Source organism: Apiospora hydei (assembly GCF_038363865.1).
Source record: "Apiospora hydei strain CBS 114990 chromosome Unknown utg000009l_segment0_segment0, whole genome shotgun sequence".
Classification (NCBI taxonomy): domain Eukaryota; kingdom Fungi; phylum Ascomycota; class Sordariomycetes; order Amphisphaeriales; family Apiosporaceae; genus Apiospora; species Apiospora hydei.
In genome coordinates this window covers 1,455,091-1,480,436 of record NW_027117368.1, presented here as the reverse complement: position 1 = coordinate 1,480,436, position 25,346 = coordinate 1,455,091, and the positions used below count along the sequence as shown (strand labels likewise).

The window sequence follows — 25,346 nt, the reverse complement described above, 5'->3', positions numbered from 1 at the left end:
CTAATTACTACTCCGTCCCTCCACCACGAGCGCTTTTTTACCGCAGCACGGCACCATCACCGCCGTCAGAGCCTACCGCGCGCGCCCACGTCTGACATCTCTCAAACTCCCCTCAAGAGGAGGGGAACAAACCCTTTGATAACTGGCTGGCATCATCTGGGCAGCCTGATCCGATCCATCATGGCGGGCGGCGTGAGCACGGCGTGCAGCCCCGTCAGTCTGGCCGCCGTCGCGCCGCACGACGCCGACTACGCCTACATCCAGAGCAATGGGAACCCGGTCCACATCCAGGCCATGACGGCGTGCTGCGCGCCGCAGGAGGCGCGGCAGGTGGACAACGGCTGCTACACGTGGTGCCGCTTGGCGGCGGACGCCGACATCGACGCGCCCGAGTCGCAGGTCAGCTGGGAGAAGGACTTCCAGTACTGCCTGAACTACCAGGGACGGCTGCTGGCGTCGGGCAGCGATGATGGTGGTGGTGATGATGGCGATGGCGAGGGCGAGGGCGAGGGCGGTGGGGGAGAAGGACGCTATCGCGCGCCTTGGGTCCATGCTGTGAAGAAGGGGACACCAGAGAATGCGCTCGTTTCTGCGGCTGCTTCTAATACGAGGCGGCACGACGGGGAGGTGGGGGGGCTTTGTCAGGAAGGCGGCGCTCGTGGTAATGGGGGTTCTGGCCTTGGCTCTTGTGTGAACTTCGGGCGGGTTATCTTGCTCGAAGAAGGAACGCTGTACATAAACTTCTTCGAACTGTACATAAAACATCATATGAAACAACACAAAGGTACGCACACTCAATCCCCTGGAGAGGAGTTCGAGGACTTTTGGCTGACGAGAAATGCAGGGTCCAGCGAACCCTTGAGGGGTTCCTCGATGACTTGGGCGTCATCGCCATTCTCCAACTCCAGACACGCAGTTCTGCTTGCGCCATCTAGCTCGAGCCATGGTGTTTCCAGACCCGGTTCTAAGAGCTTCATCCGCAGTTTTAGTACAACAATCTCGTAATGGTTAAGAACTCAAGGGATGTCGATGAAGCCACACCTTCATGAAAGGGAATCGCGGGGAGAGATGTGGTGGAGGGGCATGTTCGCGGGCGACCTACAATCTGATCGCGTACATAATCATCTTTGAATGGACATCCTACAAGTGGAGGCCGATATCTATATTATATGATTGGTCCCTCCAGAAACATTGGATCACAGGCAGTAATCTAAGGGGTTTCTTCTTCGGCGCAGCCTGACTCCATCTCAATATGGCGGAGATGACGTAGTTGAACGCCTGTACACACCTACTGAGTATGAGAACCACCACCCCAAGACTGCAAGGGCTACTCGAAGAGAACGAGGTCATCCTGTTCAGCGCTCATATCCATCGGCTTCCGCGTGGCCTTGGGTACTCCGTCACCGGAAGAATGGGCAGGCGGTGGGAAAACAAGCACACTCCTAACCATGTCGCCAATGCCGTATCAGGGGCTTCTCTCCGCGATCGTCCGATCTGCTGGAGTTGACTGGGTAGATGGATGTGGGGTTATCACCGACAGTGCATGATACGACAAACTCTCCATGGGCTCAGTCTACCAATAATATTGACATGTATGCATGCCGTTTGTTGTTGTTGTTATTACCTAGCCAGGGGTGGTTTCTGTTGTTTACTTCCAGCGTAGATGGTCCAATCAATTGAGATGGAGGGGCATCGGCAGCAGTTTCATGTGAAAACGGTCTCTTTGTCTGCCACTGGCTGCCCCACCAACCCGAGCCTGCCAGAAGCTCAAGGTTAGCGACTGCTTTGCCCTGTTGGCCACTAAAATCCAGCTGCTAGTAGCAAATGACACACGACACGTCGGCCTTGCTTGATGACACCACTACAGTCAGTAACTGGCCAACAATATTGACGACGGGGATCCGGCGTACAGAATACCAACGGTCCAAAGCCACGTAAACAAGCAATTGATTCCTCATTTGGCTGCGATATTCCTTTCTTCTTTCCCTCCCGAGTGAACCAGCAGCTACGAGTTTTATTGGTCCAGATCAGTCAATCGGTTTCTGTTCGCCAGCCTGCCCATTCCAGTCTCTTTCGATCGGTCGCATGCCATCGCGACCATGGCTCGCCTAACACAAGCACCTATGACGCCACGCCGGAGCGTTTCCAACCCAGACTCCCTGACGGATCTGAACCGCCTGCTCGCGCGGCTGCAGCAGAATATCCTGCAAGCCAGCGCCGAGCAAGAGCGACGCCTGCGTACCAGCGAATACGAAAGGAACAAAGTCGGCATCGTACGTAGCCCGCTGCTCGCTCCCTATCTCTCTCTCTCTCTCTCTCTCTCTCTCTTTGCGCCGTCACAAGCCTTCCCACTGACACAGCGCAACGCTCTCTCTATAGAACCTCGAATATGCGCGCACTCTCCTCACCAAGGTCGAGCAGGATGCGTCCAGCATCAAAGTCCACGCCCGCCGTCAGGACATGCAGTCAGACCTGAACCGCAAACGAGAAATCTTCGAACAGCTGGCCGAACGCCTGCGCGAGCTGGAGGACTTGAGCATAGACAGTGACGAGGAGGATGAGAGCGACGAGGAAAGCGAGGACTTGCTGGCCGGTATCATACATACGCCGAGCGACAGCCCGAACCCGATACGGCCCGACGACGAGGACGCGGAACAGGATGCGTCGTTTGAGCAGGACGAAGACGACGAGGCGGAAGTGACGGTGCTACATGTACCGCAAGCTACAACGTCGTCACAATCTAGGCCTACCGCAACAGCTCAGCCGACGGTACCAGCGTCACGGATACCAGAACAGCCAGGCACCGCGACATCGCAAACCGTGCGGCCCCGCGGCAAAGGTGGTGTTGATACACAGGCGAGCGCAGATACGGCGGACACCACGGCCCGCAGCCAGCTCTTCGGCAACAAGCCAGCCTCGGCCACGACGGCTCTGTCGACGACGGCCACGACGGAGGCCATCCTGGACCACCAGCGCGACGAGCAAGACAAGCTGACGGAGTCGCTGCTGAGCATGGCATCGGCGCTCAAGAGCTCGTCGCGCGCCTTCGCCACGTCGCTCGAGGAGGAGAAGGACGTCCTGAACTCGGCCGGCACGGGGCTCGACAAGAACGAGCGCGGGCTCGAGGCCGCCGCGCGCCGGATGGGCACGCTGCGCAAGATGAGCGAGGGGCGCGGGCTCATCGGCCGGTACATCCTCATGGCCACCATTGCGGGCATGTGGGTCCTCGCGATCTTGATCGTGTTTGTGCTGCCGAAGCTGCGCTTTTGATGACGGCCGCGCAAGGGGTCAAAGGGATATGTAAATACCGAACTACACGGACGGGCGCTTGGAAAAGGGAAGGACACACGACTTGACGACGATACCTGTGTATGTACAGCGTTCAATGACATAATTTCGTACAAAGATTCACTTACGTTCCCCGATGCTGGTCTCAATATTTTGGCTGAAATTGCATTATGAACTTGGTAAAATCAACGTAAGAGCCTCCGAGTAACAACTCAATAAATGGGTGGCGATTCCCTGGAATGCTCCAAGTAAAAACAAGCTGCTCTAGAACGATTGGCTGATCCTGTCTCCCGACGATATTCCTCCCGTAAATATATCTTAACCTCCGAGATCGTCAATCTACCAGATGGTTCCCCATTTCATTTCTCAAAGTTTCTCAACGCCTGTCTTTCTCTGTGTTATTATATCAGTACATGTGTATGGAGATCGATAAAGCCATTCTGGTGCGACTTTAGATGGATTCGTAGCCCTCGTCGACGGGTTCATCGTTTGCGGCGGCGGTGTTGCTGGGCTCATCGACATCATCCACGCCGCTATCGTCGTCAATAATGATGACGGAATCACCGGCGTTCTGCATATCGGTATTGCCGTTATGGGCGGTCGTCGTCTCCATGGGATCGGCGGACTCCTCCTCTTGGGCACCTTTGGCCTCTTCCTCTACCTTCGACTCCTCCTCGGGGTGAGAGGGGACATAGTCGGTAGGATCCGAGGGGTAGAGAGTATCCATATCGGGGACCTCGCCCTTGATCAAGCCAATGGGCTTGCCGCCCGCCTATATTGCCAAATGGTCAGCACTTTTGTCGTATCGCCTTAAGGCAGGAGGGGGAGACTACACTTACCGGAAGCTCGTAGACAAAGCCACGGCCCGTGACATTGTTTTTGCCTTTGCGGAAGGCGGCGACGCGATCGTCCCACTCGACGCCCGTCTGGCGCTTGAAGAAGCCCGTGAACTCCTTGAAGGCGGCGTCGAAGGTGCCGCCGGCCTCGGGGCCCTCCATGCGGTCGCGGATGGGCTTGGCGCCCTTGGAGCGGTAGAAGATATAGCCGACGTGATACATGTGCGGCTTGGCGTTGGACTCAAAGAGCTGGAGGGATTGGTTGGTTAGATAGGAGGAAGGAAGGGGGAGAGAGAGAGAAAGGAGCTCGGTTTCCGAGTACTACTTACCGTGAGAGTGTAGCGTTCTCCCTGGTCTCGGGTGAGGACGATTTCGTATCGGAAGAATGTTTCGTCGGTGTAAGCTATGAAGAGTCCTGTAGGATTGATTGCTTTGGTTAGACAACGTCGTGGGTTTTTTTGGCGTGATATGTGAGTATGACTGGGAGAGAGAGAGAGACGACTTACTTGGATGAGGGTAGGTCTTGGCCATCTCATCCTCCTTCGCCGCCTTCTTTTGCTCCCGGAGACGCTTGGCACGCGTCGATTCGGCGATGGAGCGACCACCCTTGGCGAGCAGGTAGTTGTCGGGCGGCAGCTTGCGAGTCTCGATGAAGGAGTCCTCGAGCCAGTCGAGGGAGAGGATGGTAAGGTTTTTGCGCTTAAGCGCGGAATTAACGTTAACGCTCCGGTTCTTCGGCTGGAGCTCCTCGGGGATGGCGATGAGGTGCGTGACCGAGGCGTCGAGGTCGGGCGAGTACCTGCCGCCCCAGCTCTCGAGGTAGCGTTGGATATCGGACTCGGACCAGCCTTTGCGGCCCTGGCCGACGTTGCCAGTGGTGGCGACCACGAGGCCGCGAAAGATGGGCTTGGGCTGGGCGACTAGGGACATGTTGTTGACGGGGTGGGTGGGTGGCTGGCTGGCTGTGTGTATGATCCGCTATGAGAGAGAGAAAGAAAGAGGAATGGATATTGTGAGTTGTGAAAAAGAGAAGGCAGAGAAAATGGAAAGTGATTGGCTTAGGTGGTGGGAAAAGAGACTGAGGAAGGTGCTTGATACGGTACGGGACAGAGGAATTTAATGTAGGTGTTGACCAGGCAGTGTGAACTGAAGAGTACGGGGTAGTTGCCCTATGTTGGTTGGTGACTTATGTTTGTGACTTCCCTGTTTAACGAAACCTCTTCGATATATTAGCCTAGGGATGAGTGACCAAGGCGAAGGAGGTCGCAAAAGATCGAGTCTCAAGTGAATGTTTCTTGTTGATGCGAATGGGAAGACAACCAAAGGAGGCTGATGGGAAGGGTGAAGAAATATGTCAAGACTGGTCCCTGTTGAAGATCTAACAGATGTATTATTACGAGCGTAGCTCGCCTCAAGCTGTCACTCTTATTTCATCCCGGTCTACCATCAAATTGGAGTGTGAGACCATGAGAAAACATAAGAAAGAGGTCCTTGGTGATAGATGGCTCGCTGGTCTATTCAATATGAAAGCCCCGAAAGAACATAAGTTGGCAAGAGCAGATTCAGCTGAAAGGGTCGCGAGGCCGATGTGATGGTGCTGTGGGAAAGGGCAGGACACTCGCCGCTCTTATACTCACTCGGCGATAGCGACAGCGGCCTTCGGCGACGACAAACCAAGCCTGACACAAGATCCCAGATGTGGGCTGCTTGCCGTATACCATAGTAGGAAGGAGTATTTCTCCATCTTGACTCCGCTATATGCACCCAAATGAGCCAAGATAAAACCCTGATCGAAAAGGGGGCAGTTGAGCCAACTTTCTTGAAGGCCGACTTCAACCCCGGACATGACAAAAGACGGACAGTGATGTCTCCCACCGACGGTCAACACCCAGACTTGGTATATGAGCATGAACTCTCCAGTCATATGGAAGCGGAATGTGTTAGCCTTCAGCCTCCTGTGTTACCTACCTCCAATACACAACACTTAACCCAATGAGCCAAATGGATCGACATCTGTCTCGGTATCAGAAAGAGCACTTCACTAAAGACATCAACAAAGGGATCCTAGAGAAGTAAGCATTGGAAGTTCATATAATTCATTATTTCTATCGCAAATTGGAAGCGAGTAGGCATGTACACGCCCACTTACCATGCGCATTCATGATCATGGAAAAATCGATCCCTGAACGCCGTCCCTCTGTGAAAAAGCCGCGCTATGCAAATTCCACATATAAAGCAGTCCAAAAATCGCCGACATCATTGGATCCCACATCTAAACCGCCACCGGAGGTCGCCCGGGGCCCTTCTCCTGTAAATCAGAAGAACACGCTGTGCTTCTTCTGAACCTTGTTCGGGGCCGCATCGCTAATGCCCCTCCTCCTCGACGGTCCAGCTTGTTGCTGAGGTGGTCCCCCGCCGCGACCGCCGTGGGCATGCCACCAATTGCTGAGCCCACCATGCATATAGCTGTTACGTGGCGGCTCCGCGCTCATGGGCCGCGGGGGCGGGGGCGGCTGCGCCATACCGCCCGCCATGCCGTTGGGGTGTAGCTGCTGGGAATTCCGCGGCGGGACTGCAGGCCTCTGAGCGTCGATGTCCTGCCCCTGGATGCCATACTCCCTCCGCAGCCGCTCCGTCTCCTGGGCAATCTCGGCGTCGCGGCGGCGGCGCTCCTTGTCTTCCTCCTCGAGCATCTTCTTGATGCGCTTCTGCTCCGCCTGGTCGCGCTTCTCGCGCTCGCGCTCCTCCTGTTCGACCATGGCCTGCAGCCGCTTAGTCTCGGCGTCGATCTCTGCGGTCTGCCGCCTCGACGGGGGTGTCATGTTATTGGCGACCGACGAGGACGACGCCGCGGGGACCCCATTGCCGAGACCGCCGCTCATGGTGTGTGCCGGGCTGGAAGAGGAGAGCGGCTTGGGGGATGACGAAGCCGGGATGGGACGCGAGTTCTTCCGCCTGGCCGGGGGCGGTACGCCCGGGATGTTGAACGAGTCCCTGCTGGGGAACAGGTATATCTCGCGAATGGTCTCAGCGGCCAGCAGCAGCACTACCTCAAGTCCTTTCCGGTCCTCGACCTCCACCCTCCGCAGGTTGGGCTCATAGACGGTGAGGCCTGGCTCTCGGCCCTGTTTATACAGCGCGATGGTGATATCTGGGTCTTTGTTCTTCTTGCCAGCTAGGGACGTCCCCGTCAGGTAGCATGTCATGTCCTTGGAAAACTTGCTGTCGCGCTTCCACTTGAAGCAGACCTTGGGTGTCAGTTCGCTGGCGACCGGGTCGTTCTGCTGCCGGTCCAGCTGCGAGGCGGACGGCATGCGGAAGCTCTGCTGGGGCAGCTCGAAGTCCCACGACTCCTTCCCCGTCCACGTGCTCTTCTCGCCCTTCACGGCGACTTGCTGATCGGGGTTATACAGCTGGATGACGAAGCCGTCCGGGATGAGCGGAACGGGGGGCGGCAGGACGCCATTCTGGGCGCGGATCTCGGCGGCGGACAGCGTGGGTTGCTGCCACTCGGGCTCGATGAGGACCTCGGCGAAGATGACGTCCTGGCTGGATACATCGCCGAGGGCCAAGGCGAACTTGTTTTTGGACTCGGGCCGCTGGGGGTTGGGCCGTCTGAAGGTGTACTCGGGGGTCGGTTCAGCGCCGTTCTGGGTGAAGTAGACCACGGTCGAGAGGGGGTTCTCGGACGAGAGCCGAGAGAAAAAGGTGGGCAGGTTTTCGTCGAGCATGGTGGGCTACCGGGTGCTGGGGGTGGTGCTCCAGTCGGGAGTCGCGCTGGCTGCTGCTGCGGGAACGCTTGTTGGGGAGGGAAAACCAACAGCAGCACGAAGGTGGTCGTGATGGGTCTGATCTAGGTCGGGTACACTTTGCTGCAGTTGGTGGCCGGGACAGCTCGTGATTGTGGGACGGGACTTTCTCTACACCGAGAATGGTGACAGGTTTGAAACGAAAGAAGGTTATAATAGGAAGTCAATGACTCGAAATCCGGAAGAAAGAAAGCTTTCAAGCCTCCGGAAGGGGCTGACGAATCTCGGGCTTGGATCAGCGCAAGGCTGTGTCAAAAGATGGTGAAACTGCGCAGCCTTTGGTTGCTCTAGCTTCTGGGGCGCGCGCGCAGATGGCAGGAACTGGTATGTAGTTGGGTTTGGGATGATTACGACCACATGGCTTCAATCAATTTGATGGGTTCCTAGGTTCGCATTCTCAGGCATGTCAGGCAGTTGTTTGCTGCCTGGAAGAAGAAGGATCTGCCACTCTTTGATATTAACAATTCTAGAAGCCTGCGCAGAAGTGGGCGTGAAGCGGATGGAAGGAAGAGGTGGGCGATGCTGTTCCATGGTTCTGTTGTTGGTGGGATGCTGCCGCTCGTGCTGCATCTGCTCATGCCGCTGCTTGCTTTGGCGGCGATCCGCTGACTTGCCCCGGTGGGGAGAGGAGCAGCTACTGGAGCAGCTGGTGGGCTGTTCAGTGGGTTGTGGCCCAGAAGGGAAAGACCCAAGGCCGGCAATGTGCAGCTGCTGTCGTCACTCCCTTCAGTCTTCTGTTCGATGTTCCACTGTCGCCCGCCCCAAGTCCAAAGTGCTGCCAATGCCAAGTCTAAGCCACTCCCCCTCCATGCAAGCAATGCAAAGCTGTGACTCGACACTGATTGGCCCGGTCCAACTCAGCTCTCAGAACAGGGCAGTGCTATTTGCTGCTATTTGCGTACATTAGGTCCCTAACGTGCCTAACTCTAGGTTGGTGACTCTCTGCCCGCCCGAACTCAGATAACCTCCGGCAAGGAACAGGTTCGCTTCGTTTCTCGATTGCGATTGCGACCGTCGGAACGCGCGTCCGCTTGAACGCTCGTGGGCTATCGAACGAACATCATCTCGAGAATGTATGAAAATCTCAAGTATGTACATAGGTTCCGCATGTTGGTTGTTAGTCAGCTCCCGATTACCATCTCCAGACTCGACCATTGAAGCCTCCCGACTCTCCCGGGATGAGGTGCCACGAAACCCCGACTCCGATACAATGGAACCACGACTAAAGCAGGTAGGGAAACATTTATTTTTGGGGACCGGATTGCCCCCTTACATGGGGGCTCAAATGTCAGAAAGAGATCAAGATATATATGTATATCCCCCAGATTCGCGACTGAGGAAACATGCTCTTTTCTTGGCTCTCGCTGTCGCAGGTCGAAACCGCGGTGGGGATCCCGTTCTCGTGTCTCAATCTTCACAGCCAAGGTGACAGGGTGATGGGAGGGAGATCCCCAATCTGATCCACCAACTTAATCTATCGGTCGGTTTGGAAATCAAACATAGATGCACGTCTTGTCTACTGGTCTGCTCATGCTCGTCGCTCGCACGGCAAGTCCATCCGGGGCAGCTGTTGAGGATTCAATTGGTTTGGATTATTTGTACGTACGACCTAGATCCTCCCGCATTGCCGACATCGCGCCGTCTCGCGACCCGCGATGCCTTCACCAGGTCTCCCCTCAAATAGTTTGTTTGTATGTATATGTGCGCAGTTCGACTCGTGTCTGGGTACCCATGTGGTAAAGGTCACCAGCGAGGAAATACAACACCCCCCAGCATCCCTCTACATGGCACCAGGCCAGCCCAGACCAAGAGTTGAACTTTCATCACCCCCCTCTCCCGACTTTTCTCCTAGGCCCCCTCCCTCCGCATCTTCATGGTACAATATAAGAGTTGTATATACAGGTTAGCAGAATAGAAACAGTGGTACACTGTGCAGGTCTATATCGTGTACAGTTCGCCAATCGTCGCCCAGATAGTCGTATGGGCCCTCGTCGTATTATCTAGATGTCAATGATCTTGATCATTGTTGTCACCGAGGCCCTGCCGGTGTTTGTGTATTGCTCGGTTGGGTTGGGACACCAGGGACCGGCGGTGCCTCTTCCTCGTTTTGTTTGCGCTCATCTGCTCTCTTGATGCGTCCGATTTGCTGGTTTACCCAGCTGTTGACACTTCGGTACTTGGCTGGCCGGTCCTCGCTCGTCGCCGTGTACACCGTCTCCCTATCCCCCGCTCTCCGGCTCATCCATGAGAACCGACCGGCGGCGGGCGGTGGTACTTGCAGTGTTGCTGCTGCTACTGGCGGCGGCGGGGGCTTGAGGGCGGATTCCGGGACAATGATGTCGCCGTCTCCGAAGCCCGACGAGAGCGAAGATAAATCACTGGCACGATACGCCTGCCGTTGTGCCGGGTCATACGCATCAGAGGGCTGTCGCGCTAACTCGGATTGGTTGAAATAAGCGTCGGGCATTCGCGATCTCAGGGTTGAGTTGTATTCGCTCAATGCCAGAGCCTGGTTCTTTGTCAGGGTTGCGTATTCTTCGGCGGGGATCATCACCACGGAGCCTGGTGCCATTGGTCGTTGCATCAAGGTCTGCTGAGAGTGTACTGTGTTCGATCGGGCCAGCATCACCTTCTCGTCCCCGTAGTAGCCGGCATTTTGCATCGAGTTCATGTCTCCCCGCTCATTGTCCGGCGATTTACGACCGCGGATCTTCCTCCAAAACTCGGGGCCGGAATCAGTTGGCTTCTTCAGGGTACGATATATAATCCAAGAAACGAAGCACACCAATATGAACGCTCCTGATAAACTGGTCAGCTAACCTCACTCCATAAACTGGGCGCGGACGTATGTCATACCTATGGACCCAGCGGCAATCAAAACATGTTCCCCTGTCTCGTCCAGAGCATTGCCGCTCTGGTTTCTGTGGGGCTTATCAGGATGGTCGTAGTCTCTGTCCTGGTCCCCGGTGACTTGGGGTAGAGCAGTTGCCGTTGTTGCCGTAGTGGGCAGGTCAATGCCCTTGCGCGGCTGGCTTGTAATGGCATCCAATGGTGTCGTTGTCATCATCGGGACCGAGATCCATGTGGTTTTGGTCGCAATCTATGCGCTGTTAGCGATCCAGTTGCTTGACACTCGAGAAACCAGGCGACTACTCACGGCCGTGCTTAAGACGATGCTGGTGACGTCCACGGTGGAAGGTTGCATCGTTGATGCCACAGTGGTAGGTCGCTTTGTGGATTCTATGACCGGCGCCGTGGTGGTTTTCGTGTTCGTCGCGCTGACTGGCGGGCCGACCATTGATATCGTTTGGGTTGGCATACGGGTAGGGTCCGATATCCACATTGAGCTCACAGGCTTCGTCTTGTTCTTGTTGGGTGGCCCTTTGCCACTATCTGACGATCCATTACTTGACGCCGAGTCCTCCTCGTACACTTCTAGGTGCCGACTAGGGTCCTTGCCGTAGTAGCCCTCATCGCCGCGTTCTTGTATGGAATCGTAGTCGGCGCTGATGGCCTGAGCAGCGCCCTCTTCGATCGGTGGCAAGTCGTTCAACCACCTCCTCAGCAGCTGTGCTTTCTCGTTGAGTGGTGCCATTTCTTGGCCGGTGGGCATTCTCTTTCCCAAGTTCAGCAGCCTCCGTCACAACGCGTGATGAAATATCTCGTCCACTTTAATACATCGCCAGAGAAGGGGAAAAAACGAGTGACAACAAAGTACAACCGAGTACTTCTATACTGTAAAGAAAATTAACAGGAACCAAGCCAGTAAGGAGAAAAATCGAATATAAACCCGGAGACTAGGGGCAATGAATCGAAAAATCAAAAGGCCTGCCTTGAGAAACGAGGGAATGGAAGGGTTGAAGGGGAAAAGTGAGAAGTGAAGAAGAGTGTGTAGTGTGGGAGAGTGTGCCTCAGATGTGTAAATCATGGGCCATGGAGACGGGCTACTCTTGGGGCTTGGGACTGCCACTCCAGGGCATAAAGACGGCCCTGCGCGAGATCCCTCAAGGGGGTACGAGGAAGCGGAGGAGGCAACGGGTCTCTGGTCTCTCTGGGCGCTGGCTCGTTCACGACCGTGCACTCGCAATCCACTTTATTGCGTGTAAAGGGTCCGTCCGATGCTACTGCTACCGAGAGAAGAGCGTCCTAGCCTATGGAGTGGCTCGCCTCTTAGCCTCTGTCTGTCACTGCGAGAGCCAGGTTACCCTTCTCGTGCGTGTCCGGGTCAAGGGCCGCGAGCGCTCCGTAACGACCAAGGAACCCTGTGCAGGCGTGGATGGGCAGTCGGTGGCAGCCATGCAGAGAGGCTGCTGAATGGCCAATCAAACTGTAAAACCCGTCCCCCAAGGCTGTGGCATCTCTGGGCATCTCAATCGTGTGCTGGATCCCGGGTCCGCAAGCATTGCAGTGTGCGTGCCGGTATGTGCAGTTTGGGTAACTCGCTCGTCTTGCGATTGGTCCGAGAGAGGGTAGCCGGAGGGCGGCCTAGGGACATTTCCAGACAGTTTCCAGGGGCCGCTGTTACTGTCACAGTTGTGTCGCTTAGTGGTAGTGGTTTGCCGTTTGCCTACTGGTTTGGCAGGGCCTGGGCTAGCCTGGCAGCTTTCACGCTTTGCTTTGCTCGCGCTGGCTTGCCGGTTGTGAAGTAACCTGCGACATCATGGTCAAGGATGTCGCGTCTCAGCAGGGGTTTATGGCGGGGCGCCAGGTTTCAAATGCCATCTGAACGGGCCCTCCAGATTCCGGCGGGCGATGATGGCCCAAAAGCACGGACGGCTGCCTACCTGCCTCAGGGACTTGGACAGAAGAGGTCCTCGTTGCAAATCGTCAAATCGACGCTGTGCTGGCTACAATACGACTCTCATAGCGATAAACGAGATAATCAAGCATTCCTCAGGTCAACTAGGTATACCTGAACGTCTTTTCCGTTGTCCGCGGCCCGGATCTGGTCTGCACCCAGCCCATGAAAGCACAGCACGGTGACGTGATGCAGAAACATGCGCAGCAATGCGACCAGTGGGATGGGATGATGGATAGCGTCTGGTGACTCTCTGAACGTGCGGCTGGTTTCGCCTGCAGTTGATTGCCCATGGCAAAGAAAACTTCATATGTGGAGGCAGATGGGATCTCGTTGGTTATGGGTTACGTATGCATGGACTATGGGGACGAAGCCGTAAACCCGCGGCCGGATAAGATTGAATCTCTGATCGGAACTTGAATTCCACATACCTCTAACCTGCCAAGCTGCGATGTCTGTGAACCTACCATTCACGGCGAGAGACAGCGAGCTCCTCGCCAGCGCAAAGGCTTGTACGCTCATTCAGCCTTCAGGCTCTGCGATACAGCCAGTTTGAATATGTCTGGTTAGCATTCAGTCGGTTGTCTAGGGCCCTGCTGTGCGGCTGGTGTTGCTTCGATATCTCTTTCTCGCAAATTGATGATCCTTCTCATACATAAATCAATCAAATTGAGGTGGGCATAGTGGCATAACGACTGTCCAGGTAAATCGATAGCGATTCCCCGCAAACTCAGGTGCTCCAGTACTTATCTCACAGGTAGGTAGGTAGGTACGTACCTCTTGGCCTTGATGCTAGCGGTAGTAGCGGGAGCATCGAACCTGGTAATTCGCTGTGCTCAGTCTTCTTGGCGATATACCACCGGGTACTGCCAGTATTGCTGTCGATGCCAGGTGATCTCGTTACCTAATAAGCGTGATGTCGTACAAAGCTTCTTTTTCTTGTTTCCATCCATCAACGAGCCCAGATCGTCACCCATCGGAACATTTCAATATATTATATTTCTCCTCAAATAAAGTACGCTTAAGCCTTGTGGCCCGCTACTGTCATCAACTGTGGCTTGTGCTTGTTTCTGGGAATCGCTTAAAGTTCCCTCGTCTCGCCATTCGTACTTTCTGCCGCCTTCCCGTTGAACCATGCCAGTAATCAACGTCGCGGCCCTCACGGAGGCCGACATACCTGGTGCCGTGAAGGCCATCCAGTACGGTTGGGACATCCTCCTTCATTGCCCAGCGTCCGGGTCTTGAACCAACCCCTCCGCGCGCACACGGAGACGGGACCTTGGCTGCTCGGTGGCCGATCGTGGCTAACAGCAACTGTTTCAAGGGAAGCATTCGCAGACGACCCTTACAACAACTGGGTGTTTGACAAAGCCAACGTACGTATATACCGCTCGCGGCGTGTTTGGTTTGGTTTGGTTCCAGTGCAATGCAGTGCACCTGCCGTTCGTCGGGAAATCCGACTTGGGCTTCCTGTTCGCAGATGTTCCATGCCAAGCCAGCAATCCCGTTTCACGTCGTGGATCCCTTGCCGATCTCAGAATCGAGAACGAGCCACGATTGCAGGGAAAATTGAGAGTGAATTTACCTGCTACTCACGCTCTGTCGCCATGAGCTTGGCTGCAGAACAAAGTTGGCTGCAAGATCCACGCAACGGGAGGGCCGCTTGCTCTGCCTCGTCTGCCTACCTCTCTACACGCTCTGGATCTTGACAAAGGCCCTGATCGACAATCAGTCTGGCGCAATACTGCGAACGCTAACAGCCATGCACGCAGTTCAACGCCCAGCGAAATGCCGCTTCCCTGGGCATTCGGTGTCGATGGGGTATGCGCAATGGCATCTTCCATGTAGCAAAAGAGGAGGGCAGCGATCAGGTCCTCGGTGTCGCTTGTTGGCTCAGACCCCAGAAAGCGGACAAGCCCAAGAGTTGGAATGATTGGCTCGAAGATTGGAAGCTATGGCTGAACCAGGTCTCCATGAACCTATACTATGGCCGCGGCGGTCTTATCGTCAAGGTGAGTCTTGGACTGTTGGTCGTTTCGTTTCCGCCATTCGCAGATCACGGGGCGCGGCATGATGAGCATCCCGGAGTCCCGAACTACTTTTCGGCCTCCGCAAGACCCTCCGATCAAGTGGCAAGCGTGGTGCGTGGTGTTTGTTCTTGAGATTGTGGGAACGCGCTCCTACGCCCCTACGCCCCTAACCCCATCGGAAGCCCCATCCTTACCTAACCCGATTAGGCCGCTCTCTTGCCCGGCTGAAACCCCCGGTGATCGCAATTGACAGTAAGCGATTCCACCCTTACTGATCTTTGCCACATGCAGCGATACTACATCTGGAAGGAAGCCCAAGCCCAGGCGCAGTCATCCGTATGGACCGATCCCCGCGGATACTACTTTCTAAACATCATGGTTGTTGTGCCCGAGGCCCAAGGCAAGGGTGTGGGCCGGCAGATGATGAAGGCTGTCACAGATCAAGCGGACGCCGAAGGCATGAACTGCTACCTTGAGTCGAGCCGCGATAAACCAAACATGCAGATCTACGGTCGCTTCGGCTTTCGATTCGCCAAGGAGCTTGAATGCGACGATGATGGCACTGCGATCAAGTTGTTCGCCATGGTCAGGGAGCCCAACGCCAGTCCACAAGACAATTGAGCTGTCATTCCAATGCCATCTAAACATTCCGTGCATAATGCTGCCCCCGCCACCAACTAGTTCCTCGTTGACCGGAGCGGATTCCGAAGCGAATTCCGAAGCGAGTTCCACGGTGGGGAGGACGACCGCTGCTCGGGGGAGACAAGTCAAGGTGACGACGGAGATTGAAGTTGTGTTGAAGGCAAAGCAGTTGAGCAAGGGGCACCTTGAAACACCCGGATCTGATTCAAGGGTAGACCTTTGGCGGCAGGTTCACATAGCATCTCTATAATCAATATGAATATCACAGACCATCCGGCAAGCGCCCATCCAAACCCCCTTTTCCATCAAATAGACTCTACCTTAGTTTTAGAGCTGCACTCTCGCAGAATGGAAGTCGCATGGATAAAGCTTGGATGCAATTGGGTATGACAGTTGCCGACGTCTCTTTCGTTCGATACAGGTCGATGGCTCCTGATGTTGAACACATGTGAACAGAACACGACATATCCCGCCTCATCTGACACATCAGTGTGTCGTACATCAATTGAAGAGTTTTAAGCTGTATTCATTCCCTTTTCGCTATCAAATCTAGGTGAGAAGTCTTGTTTCGTTTATTTGGTTATATCTAAAGTACTCATGATGGTGAGTTCTAAGGTATTTGATGTATATTGTTAATGACTTAGTGTCATCCCGGCAGCACCCAAACTCGCAGATGTCAAATTTACATGTTGTACACAGCCTAGCACTTGCTCAGATGATCACAGTCTATGGGGAGACGTAAGTTCCTTCAGACTCCCATCGCCTTGATGGCGACAAAGCTACTTTGGGTATAGCACTGGTCATAGATGATCGAGGGCACAGTCAAAATACCCAGTGGGATAAGCATCATAGCATAACACTGAATAATTCCTGATCTATACAATACGGCATGACACGGTGGGAGTAGCGCTGTTGCCATCAAGTGGACAGCCTATTGCATTCATAGAGGCCTCCCACACTCTGGGTTTTCTCACGGTGCCAGGTGGCATGCCTTTGTATTATTTCAGCTAACATACATGGCACATTTATCCAAAGATCTTTTAATGTAAGCTTAATACTAGTCTCCGAGGCTGTGTTTGAAAACGAGCGACAATAGGATCTAAGCCAACGTGTGTCTGCTACACCTTGCTCGTTTACCCAGGTATAGACAAGCTTCTTACCCATTTTGTTTTCACGGCAAGATGCTTATGACCTGGCATAGGAAGTCATTGATAAATATCGTAGTCGGATACATCATCAATATACTGACTATAAATCGAAGTTTATAGTCCGAACCCCTTTCTTTCAAGCGTCATCATCACAGACGTCCTGCTAGCGGATATGAATTGCCTGCTAAAGGGGGTTCCATGTTTTCACTTGTGCTGTATATAGAAGTATCTCTAGTGTATGCACGTAGATTATTCAAGACTGACGATGCTTGATATCTCTGGGGGTGTGATTGAAAGATACTGGCGCTTTGAAAACAGCGATGCGCAGGTAGCGCTATACTGCATAACCCTTTGGGTGGCCCCTGGTAAGGATTTTCCCCCTTGTGGTCGACGAGATTAGTCGGCCGTTAGAAGTCGCATTGCGTCCAGCCCAGAAGAGTATCTACGAAGATATGTTTGATAGGGGACTCTGCAGCGACGAAGGAGTATTGAGCCGCAAAGAACGCGGGTCCGGTAGGTAACATCGAGTGTGGATGAAGGATTAGTGATGATTGGTTACTTGTTAACCTACCACGACTTGCTGTTGGACGGCGGCGAACTCACGGGTTGCACCGATCCTCATTGGCCAGTCTTGCGCGTACCGAACTGTGAACTTGCAAACACTCGGTAAAGCGTACCAAAGTCCCTTTGGGAGCCCCCTCACATTTCCCCGCGTTTTCGCGACAAGGACATCTAAACCTTTCGGGAAGCTTTCAGGCAATTGGCAGATCACAGACGGTGGTGGTGGCAATGGACGAGGCTCGAGATACCCGGCCGAGTACGCTGGAAGGACTGCCAGTCGAGCTCGTGCGACTGGTGCTTGCCGGCCTTCCGGACGTCGCGTCGCTGCAAGCGACAGTCCTTTCGTGCCCGCTATTCTACGGTGCGTTCCAGGAGGCGGAGGCGGCCATCGCCACGCAGGTGCTGCTCAACCAGATGGATGCCAGCGTGCTGCCCGAAGCGATGGCCGCTGCTGAGTCCACGCGGCTGCGCCTACACCCCGACGCCGAGCCTCTTGCCGAGATGGCTGTCGCCGGCTTCATGGATCGAAATCTACGCAACAGACCAGCGCCGCCAACGTCTTGGTCGCTGCTGGACGCTCTCCGAGTTGCGCGACTCCATGCGGCAGTCGAAGAGTTTGCTGTCAGGTTCGCCAACGAAGCCATGGCTACGCCTCGACTCAGTCCGTCCAGGTCTATCGACGTGACATGCCAAGAGTTATGCAGGATCGAGCGCACTCTGTACCTATTTGAAATATATTGTAACCTATTCCGCATCTCCCCGATGCTGCTGAGATCTCCGGGAATGTCGATGCGCATCCGGTTTTACCGAGAGCAACAGCGGCTCTTCTTTACGAATTTTGCCCCCTGGGGAGAACGAGCAGCTGGGATGTATCCACGACTTTCTAGTTGGGGCCATATTGCCAGGTCAGTCGCTACGTGATAGCAAGGTTTCGCGAGGTCTGGCAGTGTATTGACAAGAGGGCTACGACAGCTTTGGATGACATCGTAGATCACGATGTTGCCTGGGGCGCATTCAATGTAGACCATGGCACCCTTGTATCGCCCACCATTCAGCACATCATGTTATCGGGGCTGGAGAAGCTGCATCAGATCGTCCGGGCAGAGACCTACGAGGAACGCCATGCGCTACTTCACCACCTCCGTATTGGTGGTGTTGGACCTCCCGCCCCGGAGCTTGGCCTCTACGGCGGGCTTCGGGGCGCGAACGAGCAGACCCACATCATCTTCCTCAAGTGGCTGACTCCTGACGACGATGTCCTCCGGCTGAGACAGCCGTACTTCCGGGAACCGGACCCAGGACCGGCAGACGGCTGGCGATGGGCACACCAAGAAGAAAGCTGGGCACACTGGGTGTACCAGGGGAACCGCCGCGACCTGCGCCGGTGGGGGTATGTCATGTGGGATCGGCGCAGGCTGGAGTCGATCGGCCTCTTTCGGGAACCGTGGGACGACGCGTCCTGCTTGCGCGAGGCGGCCCGGGAGCAGCAAGAGGCCGCGCAGCGACGGGCCGGTTTGCATGAGTCATGGGAAAGGAGGGAGTGGATCTGGAAGCGCGGCGGTGGTGGCTGGTGGAGTTGGGCGGACGAAAGCAAAGTGCGATACCCAGACGCAGCGGTGGAGGAGGATAGTCGTCCGAGACCGATGTCTGAGCCGGGCGGCCCGTACACATCCACGACTAGGTGGCCCGAGTCTCTGCAAGAGGCTAAAGATATGTTGAGCGCGATGGATTCCTGCCTCCGCCAGTCGACCAGGTCTTGAGGTGACTTATGTACCTTGGGTGGGAAGTAGTTAACGAACAACGACACATCATCCAGTTGGCAACCATGCCCAGATCCTGTAGCCACCGTTCATGGTCACTTAACTCGCCGGCTCATCCGCGCCAGAACCTTGCGAATCTTTGTTCATCCCCGTCTGGAACCCACTATTATGGCGCGTCTTGCTAAACAACTCTATCTTAGCAGGTACCGGATCGCCGGGTCGGCTGTCTCTCGGCGTGCTTTGAATGTGCCGTGAGTTGTACGTACAGCATCTAAGCAATCTGGCGGCCATTGAGGTGACATCCACATGTGCCCTATTCGGCGCTTCTTTTTGTCCTGCAAGCATAATTATTTCCTGAGGTAAGTGGTAAGTTATGTAAGGACGGAGTAACCTACGCAATATCAGATCAAGTCTAATAACCGTGGACTGCGATCTGGATGCTCCATCGCTTAGGCCCAGATTGCTACGTCATGTGTGCAGCAGGCCCCAAAATATTGACACACGTGGGCACCGACTCGAGATTCCCATAATTCGAATTTGTATCACGTCAAATTAATGCCGAACGGGCAGACACATAGCCAATCAGGTTCGGTGGTGTCGAGGGGGAAAGGGTATTCGGCGCACACCGACTTCATCCGAGGCTCGGGACTTTTTTCAGCTGCAGGTTCCATTCTATCCGGCGTATGACTTGTCGATTGGGATGCGGTATGTGTAAGATGTAAGTGCACAACCGGAGCTTCTGACATAAGATACATTGATGTAGGTTGCACTGCGTGGTATTATTATTACCTTGATCTCATGTGAATCCTCGGCGCGCCTAGTCCAGTACGTATTCGATTGCCCAAGCTCCTTACTTTTCAGAGCCCCGACCAGCTGAGGTCCCTATCGGGTCTTTAGCAGCTCTAACCTACAGTAGCGTCCGCCCGTCCTGAGCTCGCTAGTGGCCGGAGGAATGGGTGCGTGCTGAATCAAGAGCTGCCCTGCAAATAGTCCAGAATGGGATTAAGATGAAGAGCGATTATAGAGACTGTCACAATTATGCATAAGATGGCTCTGCATAGGATGGGATTTAAAGGGGAGCTGTAATCGGCCGCTGCCAGCTCGATCAAACAAATCTCCTACACGGCGATAAGGCCGTGAAACGAGGATATCCATGGCTATGGTGCATATTTATAGGGTTGTTGGTTCTCGCCAGAAAGATGACGGAAGGCATTCCGTTCAATGTACGGAACGTCAAGTTCAAGCAAGGTTTCAGCGACCAATCCTTCCGAGCCATTCAACCTTCATTGAGTATTAATAACTGTTTCTTTTATTTCTAGTACTTATCACATCGCCTTCGGATGGGGTTTGCACCCTGCTGTGTCAACTGTTCGAAATGAGCTGCAATTAGAATGTGTATCCGGCGGTCCATCCAATGTGCGGCAGCCAAGAGCCCCCAGTCCGTTGGAGCTTCGTTGCTTTAGCGGGAACGCGCCCCACTGAAAAGCTGAACGGACACCAAGGCCCATGCCTAGCAGTCCCAGGAAGCACCTATCGTTGAGGCTCCTGGGCCAGGGCCGGCCAGGGCATGCTCCTTTCCGTCACAGCAAAACTCGGGGGAATGGAGAAAATTAAGATTTTTCCCTTGTGCTCAGAAATGGGTGAAGGGAGGGGAATGTGGGAGGAGTCAGGACACGCACATCAATGTAGTATCTGTAGTATCAATGTAGTGAGGTGGTCAGCAGCAATTGAGGACAGCAGAGGGAGAGAGTGGACAGACAATTGGATCGAGGGCAGGATTGTGCAAGTAAAACATCATGTCCGTACTTACCTACCGCTTGCACACCTGAGATAAGACTGGCCGACATGTGCAAGTAGGTAAGCATGCACAGTACAGTGACTGTAGGCAATTTTCTTCTTTTTGTCCCTTTCAGGTTTCTTATCAATCCCGTGTAGTCAGACCCGTTCTTCCAGCCTTTTGGTTTTGGGATCCCAGGGCCGTCCCAGCTTCAGCTCGAGCTACGTTGAAACTACGTCTTCGCTGTTTCCTTTTTTCCAAGTCCAAGTCCACTTTTGCCTGGCTTGGCCCACTTCGTCGCAAAGTCGCTCATCATCCATTGACTCAGCAGCTCGCCCTTATTATGATTCTATAGAATTATTTCTTCCCGACCTAGAGAACTCCCAATTTCTCGTTCACGAAAAGTGTATTCTCCTCACGAACCCTCGTGATATTCCTAAGTCGCTCAAACTCGGCCAATTGGCGTCATGGCTTCGACTTCGAGGGCTCTGACCCGTCTCGCTGGTCCCCAGCTTGGTCTCCGGGCTGCACAGCGACAGCTCTCTGCTGTTCCCACAGTCGCATCAATCGCTAGGCTGTCGACGTCATCTACGCGCAGGAATCTTCTCCTCGCCTCCAACCTCACATCCAAGACCCGACCGACCCTGAGCTTATCGCGACAAACCCGACGTGCCTACGCCGATGCCGCCCCCGTCAAGAAGCCTCGCAAATTCCGCTACTTTCGCTGGGCATGGCGCCTGACCTACCTCTACGTCCTTGGATCCATTGGTTATGTCATCTACGACGGCTACAGCTCGCGTCACCCCCGATAACCAGTTCCATCCCGACCCCAGCAAAAGAACTTGGTCATTCTCGGTAAGTTGAACCAGCAACCCTCCCGATTGACCCAATTGGGATCGGTCTTCTCCGGTGCAGGTTTATGTGTATTTTCGGGATTTTTTGTACTGACCTGTGTTGTTACGATATACAGGTACCGGCTGGGGCTCCGTCGCGCTCCTGAAGAAGCTCGACACGGAAAACTACAATGTCATTGTGGTGTCGCCGCGCAACTACTTCCTCTTCACCCCCCTCCTGCCATCATGCACGACCGGTAACATCGAGCACCGCTCCATCATGGAGCCCGTCCGCCAGATCCTCCGCTCCAAGAAGGCTTCTGCCATGTACTACGAAGCCGAATGCACCCACATCGACGCTGAACGCAAGGTAATTAAGATTTCCGACAACAGCGATGTCAAGGGTGATGTCCACGTGACCGAAGTCCCCTACGATATGTTGGTCGTTGGTGTCGGTGCCGAAAACGCCACCTTTGGTATTCCCGGTGTCCGTGAGAACAGCTGTTTCTTGAAGGAGATTAAGGATGCCCAGGCTATTCGCACCAAGATTATGGACTGCGTTGAGACTGCCGGTTTCAAGGACCAGAAGCCCGAGGAGATCTCTCGTCTTATGCACATGGTCGTCGTCGGTGGTGGTCCCACTGGTGTCGAGTTTGCTGGCGAGCTCCGCGATTTCTTCGATGAGGATATCAAGAAGCTGGTCCCCGAGATTGCCGACAGCTTCAAGGTCACTCTCGTGGAGGCCCTGCCCAATGTGCTGCCCATGTTCAGCAAGCAGCTGATCGATTACACCGAGAGCACCTTCAAGGAGGAGCACATCGAAATCATGACCAAGACCATGGTCAAGAACGTCACGGACAAGTATATCGAGGCCGAGATTAGCCGCCCTGATGGCAAGAAGGAATTGACCAGGATCCCTTACGGTCTGCTCGTGTGGGCTACTGGTAACGCTCTCCGACCCCTGGTCAAGGATCTCATGAGCCAAATCCCGGCCCAGAAGGACTCCCGCCGTGGTCTCGCTGTCAACGAGTACCTCGTTGTTCAGGGCGCCCGTGACATTTGGGCTGTTGGTGACTGTGCCGTTGCCGGATACGCACCTACCGCTCAGGTTGCTTCCCAGGAAGGCGCGTTCCTTGCCCGTCTCTTCAACAACATGGCCAAGACCGAGGCTCTCGAGGCCAAGGTCCACGAGCTGAGCTCAAGCCTGAACGTGCAGCCTGGCAACTCTGCCCAGGTCGTCCAGGAGATTGAGTCTACGGAGCGCCAACTCCGCCGCATCAAGGACATCAAGCCCTTCCACTACTCGCACCAAGGCAGTCTGGCCTATATCGGTAGTGAGAAGGCCGTCGCCGATGTTGCCTGGTTGAACGGCAACCTTGCCTCTGGTGGCAAGCTGACCTACCTGTTCTGGCGAAGCGCCTACCTCAGCATGTGCTTCAGCAGTGAGTAAACCCTATTAACCTATAACTCGTAACGACGTGTTACTGACCCCTTTTACAGCCCGCAACCGTGTCCTGGTCGCTCTGGACTGGGTCAAGGCCAAGGTCTATGGCCGTGATGTCTCGCGAGAGTAAGCGTGGCTCCGAATTATTGACCAACAGCACTGTTTTTCTTTATTACTACACGCGAGGGTCAAGGTCGCGCTTGATACCATTCCTACGGGTTCCTCTGTTTGCAAGGAGTTAAGGAGGGGAACCATATAGACACCGAATACTAGACGGTTGGAAATAAAGAGCAAACCTGGACGGGTGTACGATACTACAGCCGAGTCGAGACCTAAGAAAGAATCTAGAAGGCCTTCCTTTTGTCTGGGAGACCTTACGAAAAAGAATTTTACTTATTAATGCCACGCATGAATGAAGAGTCCAATCCATGAAGCTGCAAGGGTTCCTTACAGCTGACCAGCCAGTTACCTATGGTGACTGGGTATGCTGTCAGGGGCACGCTACGTCATTAGACATTATGTGTACCTTACTAGACTTACGATAGCCTATAACACCATGCCTACCGCACGATCGATAAAGCTGAATTTGCTGCTGGGCTCCTGGTGTTGCAGTGATAATCATCCCCAAACTCTTGGCCTGCATGGCACTACTGTATGCAAGATGTCCGCCTCTCTCCGCATGCAGAATGCGGGGGCGAGGGGAACCTCGGTCGGTTCAACTGTCACCGATTACATGTTCACCTACTTATATAAATTCAGACGAAAGTCGCTTTGGTAGTGAGAGATTACGTTTCATCATATGATATACGCTTCTGATATCACCAATTGCTTGTGACAAGTGACCATAGATATTGCCGGATTGATATCCCTTCGTCAGTGTCCGACGAGAAGGGTGACACCCGAATAGCTGTGTGTTGTCTAGGCTACGAGGACCGCCGTGTCAATAAAGCATCACCTGCGCACCTGTCGTTGACCGACAAGCGGCGCGCCAGTTTTCTTTGCACTGCAAACTGCGATCTATCGTAACAGGAGAGCGTTCATCATGGCTTCCCCAAACAAGCCTACTCCACCACGGTTGACGCCCTCGTTCCCGGCGACCCGCGCGTCCAGCATCTCGACGCCCAGATTGGGCCCTATACCTACCACTACATGCTGGCGACGCCCCTGGGGCCCGATGCGCCGCGCGCCACTATCTTGCTCGTCCACGGCTGGCCGGACCTCGGCATGGCCTGGCGGTACCAAGTGCCCTACCTGGCGGAGAAGCTGCGCTGCCGCGTCATCGTGCCCGACATGCTCGGCTACGGCCGCACGTCGGCGCCCGCCGACCCCGCCGCCTACACGCTGCGCAACATCGCGGCGCAGATGCGGGCTCTGGTCGCGCACGTGCTGGGTACCGATAAGGAGACGGTCATACTAGGCGGCCACGACTGGGGCGGCGCCGCCGTCTGGCGCATCGCCATGTGGTGCCCGGACCTGGTGCGTGCCGTGTTCAGCCTGAACGTGCCCTTCTCGCCGCCGCTGCGCCGGCTCGTCGAGGGCGAGGAGCTGGTTAAGCGCGTGCCGAGCTTCCGGTACCAGCTGCAGCTGGCGTCGCCCGAGGCCGAGCGCATCGTGGACGCGAGCCCGGCGCGGCTCCGCGCGTTCATCAACGCCATCTACGGCGGCACCGTCGTTGCTGGTGGCGGCGGCGGCTCCCCAACAACAACAAGTCTAAGTTCGCGTTCAGCACGCAGACGGGCGTCGTCGAGAGCGCGCTCGACGCCGGGGTCGGGCCCGCGTCCCTCATGAGCCCCGGCATGGTGGACTTTTACGTCCGGGAGTACGGCCGGCACGGGCTCCACGGGCCGACGAACTGGTACCGCACGCGGCGGCGCAACTTCGAGGACGAGCTGCCGCGGTTCGTGCCGCGGGAGCAGGGGGCGGTGCCGAGGGGGAGAGTGGCGGTGCAAGTGCCCGGCCATGGTGGTCATGGCCGAGAAGGATATCACGCTGCCGCCCGCGCTGGCGGATGGCACGGAGAAGTGGTTCGAGGGCCCCGGCGGGCTACGAAAGGAGGTCGTCAGGGGGTAGGGCATTGGGGCATGTGGCAGGACCCGGAGACGGTGAACGGGTACATTGGGAGCTTCGTGGAGGATGTGCTTGGTGGCCGGCTCAAGGGGAAACTGTGAAAAAGGGTGTAGGTAAGAATGGTGGGGGCGGGGGCATCGAGGGTTTTTCTTCTTCTTCTTAGTATAGGGGCATCACTCTAACCATGTAAAAAGTATATTGCTATTTTCTTGATGCCTTGAGCCAAGATTCCTGTGCCGTGGGTTCGATGCAGATGTTATTTGGTTATGTGCATACGATGCACCACATACTAGGAATACCTTATAGACCGATGCCTGTTTCTATTGGGCCACTCTCGCCAAGTATATTGGGAT

At 55.0% G+C, this 25,346-nt stretch overlaps 11 protein-coding genes across 11 annotated transcripts; 8 read left to right on the top strand and 3 right to left on the bottom strand.

Moving 5' to 3' along the window:
• Positions 1 to 180: 180 nt before the first annotated feature.
• Positions 181 to 935, top strand: PG997_012233 (uncharacterized protein; the record flags this gene model as incomplete). Its single annotated transcript, XM_066816547.1, has 2 exons — positions 181 to 731; positions 785 to 935. 2 exons carry the CDS (start codon positions 181 to 183, stop codon positions 933 to 935), a joined length of 702 nt encoding a protein of 233 aa, XP_066662239.1.
• Positions 936 to 2,099: 1,164 nt separating this feature from the next.
• PG997_012232 (synaptobrevin) lies at positions 2,100 to 3,270 on the top strand (the record flags this gene model as incomplete). The annotated part of the gene is made up of 2 exons (XM_066816546.1): positions 2,100 to 2,273; positions 2,380 to 3,270. The coding sequence occupies 2 exons, from the start codon at positions 2,100 to 2,102 to the stop codon at positions 3,268 to 3,270; spliced, it is 1,065 nt and encodes a 354-aa protein (XP_066662238.1).
• Positions 3,271 to 3,739: 469 nt separating this feature from the next.
• Positions 3,740 to 5,054, bottom strand: PG997_012231 (uncharacterized protein; the record flags this gene model as incomplete). The annotated part of the gene is made up of 4 exons (XM_066816545.1): positions 3,740 to 4,060; positions 4,128 to 4,373; positions 4,454 to 4,539; positions 4,631 to 5,054. The coding sequence occupies 4 exons, from the start codon at positions 5,052 to 5,054 to the stop codon at positions 3,740 to 3,742; spliced, it is 1,077 nt and encodes a 358-aa protein (XP_066662237.1).
• A 1,385-nt stretch (positions 5,055 to 6,439) lies between these two features.
• Positions 6,440 to 7,855, bottom strand: PG997_012230 (uncharacterized protein; the record flags this gene model as incomplete). The annotated part of the gene is made up of 1 exon (XM_066816544.1): positions 6,440 to 7,855. The coding sequence occupies one exon, from the start codon at positions 7,853 to 7,855 to the stop codon at positions 6,440 to 6,442; it is 1,416 nt and encodes a 471-aa protein (XP_066662236.1).
• Positions 7,856 to 9,962: 2,107 nt separating this feature from the next.
• On the bottom strand, positions 9,963 to 11,528 carry PG997_012229 (uncharacterized protein; the record flags this gene model as incomplete). The annotated part of the gene is made up of 3 exons (XM_066816543.1): positions 9,963 to 10,732; positions 10,790 to 11,033; positions 11,091 to 11,528. The coding sequence occupies 3 exons, from the start codon at positions 11,526 to 11,528 to the stop codon at positions 9,963 to 9,965; spliced, it is 1,452 nt and encodes a 483-aa protein (XP_066662235.1).
• Positions 11,529 to 13,865: 2,337 nt separating this feature from the next.
• On the top strand, positions 13,866 to 15,382 carry PG997_012228 (acetyltransferase; the record flags this gene model as incomplete). The annotated part of the gene is made up of 4 exons (XM_066816542.1): positions 13,866 to 13,930; positions 14,056 to 14,107; positions 14,492 to 14,872; positions 15,053 to 15,382. The coding sequence occupies 4 exons, from the start codon at positions 13,866 to 13,868 to the stop codon at positions 15,380 to 15,382; spliced, it is 828 nt and encodes a 275-aa protein (XP_066662234.1).
• A 1,958-nt stretch (positions 15,383 to 17,340) lies between these two features.
• On the top strand, positions 17,341 to 18,033 carry PG997_012227 (uncharacterized protein; the record flags this gene model as incomplete). Its single annotated transcript, XM_066816541.1, has 1 exon — positions 17,341 to 18,033. One exon carries the CDS (start codon positions 17,341 to 17,343, stop codon positions 18,031 to 18,033), a length of 693 nt encoding a protein of 230 aa, XP_066662233.1.
• Positions 18,034 to 18,173: 140 nt separating this feature from the next.
• On the top strand, positions 18,174 to 18,872 carry PG997_012226 (uncharacterized protein; the record flags this gene model as incomplete). The annotated part of the gene is made up of 1 exon (XM_066816540.1): positions 18,174 to 18,872. The coding sequence occupies one exon, from the start codon at positions 18,174 to 18,176 to the stop codon at positions 18,870 to 18,872; it is 699 nt and encodes a 232-aa protein (XP_066662232.1).
• Positions 18,873 to 21,116: 2,244 nt separating this feature from the next.
• Positions 21,117 to 22,932, top strand: PG997_012225 (uncharacterized protein; the record flags this gene model as incomplete). Its single annotated transcript, XM_066816539.1, has 3 exons — positions 21,117 to 21,422; positions 21,483 to 21,504; positions 21,620 to 22,932. The coding sequence occupies 3 exons, from the start codon at positions 21,117 to 21,119 to the stop codon at positions 22,930 to 22,932; spliced, it is 1,641 nt and encodes a 546-aa protein (XP_066662231.1).
• Positions 22,933 to 24,075: 1,143 nt separating this feature from the next.
• PG997_012224 (epoxide hydrolase 2) lies at positions 24,076 to 24,714 on the top strand (the record flags this gene model as incomplete). The annotated part of the gene is made up of 1 exon (XM_066816538.1): positions 24,076 to 24,714. One exon carries the CDS (start codon positions 24,076 to 24,078, stop codon positions 24,712 to 24,714), a length of 639 nt encoding a protein of 212 aa, XP_066662230.1.
• An 8-nt stretch (positions 24,715 to 24,722) lies between these two features.
• PG997_012223 (uncharacterized protein) lies at positions 24,723 to 25,094 on the top strand (the record flags this gene model as incomplete). Its single annotated transcript, XM_066816537.1, has 1 exon — positions 24,723 to 25,094. One exon carries the CDS (start codon positions 24,723 to 24,725, stop codon positions 25,092 to 25,094), a length of 372 nt encoding a protein of 123 aa, XP_066662229.1.
• Between the last annotated feature and the right edge of the window lie 252 nt (positions 25,095 to 25,346).